This window comes from Erpetoichthys calabaricus, chromosome 10 (genome assembly GCF_900747795.2).
Source record: "Erpetoichthys calabaricus chromosome 10, fErpCal1.3, whole genome shotgun sequence".
Taxonomy (NCBI): domain Eukaryota; kingdom Metazoa; phylum Chordata; class Cladistia; order Polypteriformes; family Polypteridae; genus Erpetoichthys; species Erpetoichthys calabaricus.
The window spans coordinates 287,788-290,945 of NC_041403.2; the positions used below are offsets into that span (position 1 = coordinate 287,788).

Here is a 3,158-nt window from a genome sequence, read left to right on the forward strand (position 1 = left end):
ACTCACGAAATCTGCGAGTGATTTTTGAGAGAAATCTGCTGCATAAATAAAATAACAGTAAGGCGCGTGGGAGCAGAATAAAGTGGGCGGCCCCTGTTCAAGGGGGCGGGGCCTGTCCAGTCTGTGCCGTCCTCTGGCCCTCGACTGTCAGATGAAGGCGGGGTCTCCTAGCCCCTCATATAAGGTGACCGCACGCTCAGGCTGTCTGACCACAAGTACCAGGCAGACATTTTTATGCTCCTCTTTCCCACTTGCAGGATTTTCTGAGCAGCAGTGTGCCCAGCCCTGATGAAGCGGCGCGTGGCGGTGATTGGCGCAGGGCTTTCGGGCCTGACCGCCATTAAGTGCTGCCTGGAGGAGGGACTGCAGCCGGTGTGCTTCGAGCAGAGCGATGAGATCGGTGGTCTCTGGAGGTTCAAGGTGAGTGCAGGCCACTGGCCTGAGGGGGCCTGGCGCCTGAGCTGCCCAACCATTCGCTCTTGAATTTTACTGCAGGAGGAGCCTCAGGATGGCCAGGCCAGCATCTACCAGTCGCTGACCACCAACACATCCAAGGAGATGATGTGCTACAGCGACTTCCCCTTCCCGGCACACGTTCCCAACTACCTGCACCACTCCAAGGTCCTCGAGTATTTGCACTCGTATGCCCGCCACTTTGACCTGCTCCGCCACATTTGCTTCAAGGTCAGACGTCAAGCCCCCTTTACCAACCCCCCAGGTCTTTAGTGCCTTACTGAGCTCCTGCTGACTACCTCTCCTCAGACTTTGGTGCGCAGCGTGAAGAAGCGCCCTGACTTTACCCGCTCTGGCCAGTGGGAGGTGGTGACGGTTAACAGTGAGGGACTGGAGGAGTCTGCCATTTTTGATGGGGTGCTGGTTTGCGCTGGGCATCACACATACCCTCACCTGCCACTGCAGGACTTCCCAGGTGAGTAAAGGAGTCCTGTTGTCAGCTGCTGCCACCTAGAGGTGAGTGCAAACACTGAGCTTGTCTTTCAGGAGTCGAGACCTTCGAGGGGCAGTACCTCCACAGCCGAAATTACAAACGTCCAGAGAGGTTTCAGGGCAAGAGAGTCGTAGTGATTGGCATGAGGAACTCTGCAGTGGACATCGCAGTGGAGCTGAGCCGAGTCACAGAGCAGGTGTGGACATTGGGTCACACTGAGCCACTACAGCAGGGTGACAACATGGTGGGGTTCAGCCTGAAAGAGCAGTTAGCAGCCACATGGCATGGAACTTTGTGGGTGGGGCCAACAAGCCAGGGCTGAGATGGGAGGCGGGGTCAGCGAGGAGGCAGGTGTAATCAGGAGTCACTGAGTGCTTGTGGGGAGGGGCGGAGTCAGTAAGCAAGAAAGTGGGGGGGCGTGGGCAATTGAAAGAGATGGGTGGAGTCAATGAGTAGGGGCGTGTGTAGGAGGCGGGGTGAATGAGGAGTTAGCAGGGGCGGGGCCACTCTGCCTTAGTCTGCCTAACCCTGGACTCCTCCCTCCCTGTAGGTCTTCTTGAGCACACGTAGCGGCTCTTGGCTCATTTCCCGTATCGCCGGCGATGGCTTCCCGACAGACGTCTTCTATAACACGCGCCTCGTGAATCTGCTCCAAAGGTTGCTGCCCTTCACTTGGGTGAACTGGCTCGCTGAGCGGCACCTCCAGCAGCGTGTCCAGCATCGCCTCTATGGCATCCAACCTCGGCACAGGTACCCCCGGCAGGTCTCTGGCCTCACCTGGCCATGCTCTGGTCACTCATGTCCACCTGACTCCTAACTCTCCTGCTATTTGCCAGGGCGCTCAGCAGAATCCCCACTCTGAACGATGAGTTGCCAAGCCGCATCATTTGCGGGGCGGTGGTAGTCAAGCCCAATGTAAAGGAGCTGCGGGGCTCCAGCGTGGTCTTCGAGGATGGCACTGTGGAGGACAGAATTGATGTGGTCATCTTTGCCACCGGCTACAAAGTGTCCTTCCCCTTCCTTGATCCCTCTCTTGTCCCCGTGTCCAAGAGCTGGAAGTGTCTGTACAAACATGTCTTCCCTGCAGCTCTGGAGCGCCCCACGCTGGCCTTCATCGGACTTGCCAGCCCACGTGGCTCCCTCCTGCCCGTCTGTGAGCTGCAGTCTCGCTGGTCAGCGCGGGTCATTGCAGGTGAGAGCGCTGAAGTGGCACCTCCTTTAATGGGAGGAGCCAATGGAGTGGGTGTGGCGAGTGGGGGGCGGGCCTGGGAGGTGTGGCTGACTGCTGCTCTCTTTTCAGGGTCACAGACGCTTCCTCCTGCAAAGGTGCTGAATGAGGACATTGAGAAGAAGTCCAAAGTGTCCAAACTGAGGTGTGTAGCTGCCAACCGGTGACCTCTGACCAGCTGTGCCCAGTGGCACTCTATATTTGACTCTGACCTTTGACCTCCCGGCAGGTTGGTGGCCTCACAGTGGGAAACCCCTGAGGAAGACTTCATCTCCTACATGGATGAGCTGGCAGTGCAGATTGGCGTGCGGCCCAGTGTGCCTTGGCTGTTTCTTCGGGACCCAAGGCTGGCAAAGGCTGTACTGCTGGGTCCCTGCACACCATACCAATACCGGCTGAGTGGGCCAGGGAAGTGGGCAGGGGCACGAGGTGCCATCCTGACACAGTGGGCACGGATCAAGGAGCCGCTGAGGGCACGCAGGTGTTGTGATGACCCTCAATCCTTCTCTGGTTTGCTCTTTGGGTTGACCGCTGCCACCGTCCTCTGTGTCGCGGTCACCTGCTATGTCCAGTGGCAGCATCCGGCACTGCTGCCAGGGCTGCTAAAGATGGCTGGGCCTTTAGCATTGTGACCTTTGGCCTCCAGTACCACCACAAGATTGGATCCTGCAGGCTGTTTGGTGCCCGCCGTTGTTTTAACAATAAACTGCCATTTGTCAGACTGACTGCTGATCTGTGCCATGTTTCACATTGTGACAACTGGCTGAGCCTTGCTGATGCCACAGCTTGAGGCACTTGTTCTCTCAGTGGGCTCAGTGCTCTCCACTTTATGCCACAGTTACCCAGTGCCCCTGAGGTATGTTTTGGGTTGCTCTGCTTTGCCATGTTGGACATGGCTTGGGTGCCCCACACCTGGTCTCTTGGCCAGTACCATTTCCATTTTAGGCAGGCCAGCTGCTGCATTGACTGGCATGAGCTTGTGGT

The 3,158-nt window shown here is 57.4% G+C and overlaps 1 protein-coding gene across 1 annotated transcript; it reads left to right on the top strand.

Annotated features, from left to right (window-relative positions):
* The first annotated feature begins 228 nt into the window (after positions 1 to 228).
* On the top strand, positions 229 to 3,158 carry LOC114658682 (dimethylaniline monooxygenase [N-oxide-forming] 2-like). Its single transcript, XM_028810710.2, has 8 exons — positions 229 to 420; positions 496 to 684; positions 763 to 928; positions 1,000 to 1,142; positions 1,497 to 1,696; positions 1,783 to 2,138; positions 2,247 to 2,319; positions 2,404 to 3,158. Exons 1-8 carry the CDS (start codon positions 289 to 291, stop codon positions 2,804 to 2,806), a joined length of 1,662 nt encoding a protein of 553 aa, XP_028666543.1. The 5' UTR covers positions 229 to 288; the 3' UTR covers positions 2,807 to 3,158.

What these genes read in the sequence shown, in the direction of transcription:
- LOC114658682 (XM_028810710.2), top strand. Translation starts at nt 289, where the DNA reads ATGAAGCGGCGCGTGGCGGTGATTGGCGCAGGGCTTTCGGGCCTGACC. An exon ending in GTGGTCTCTGGAGGTTCAAG is followed by an intron (nt 421 to 495) that starts GTGAGTGCAGGC and finishes ATTTTACTGCAG; the next exon opens with GAGGAGCCTCAGGATGGCCA. An exon ending in TCCGCCACATTTGCTTCAAG is followed by an intron (nt 685 to 762) that starts GTCAGACGTCAA and finishes ACCTCTCCTCAG; the next exon opens with ACTTTGGTGCGCAGCGTGAA.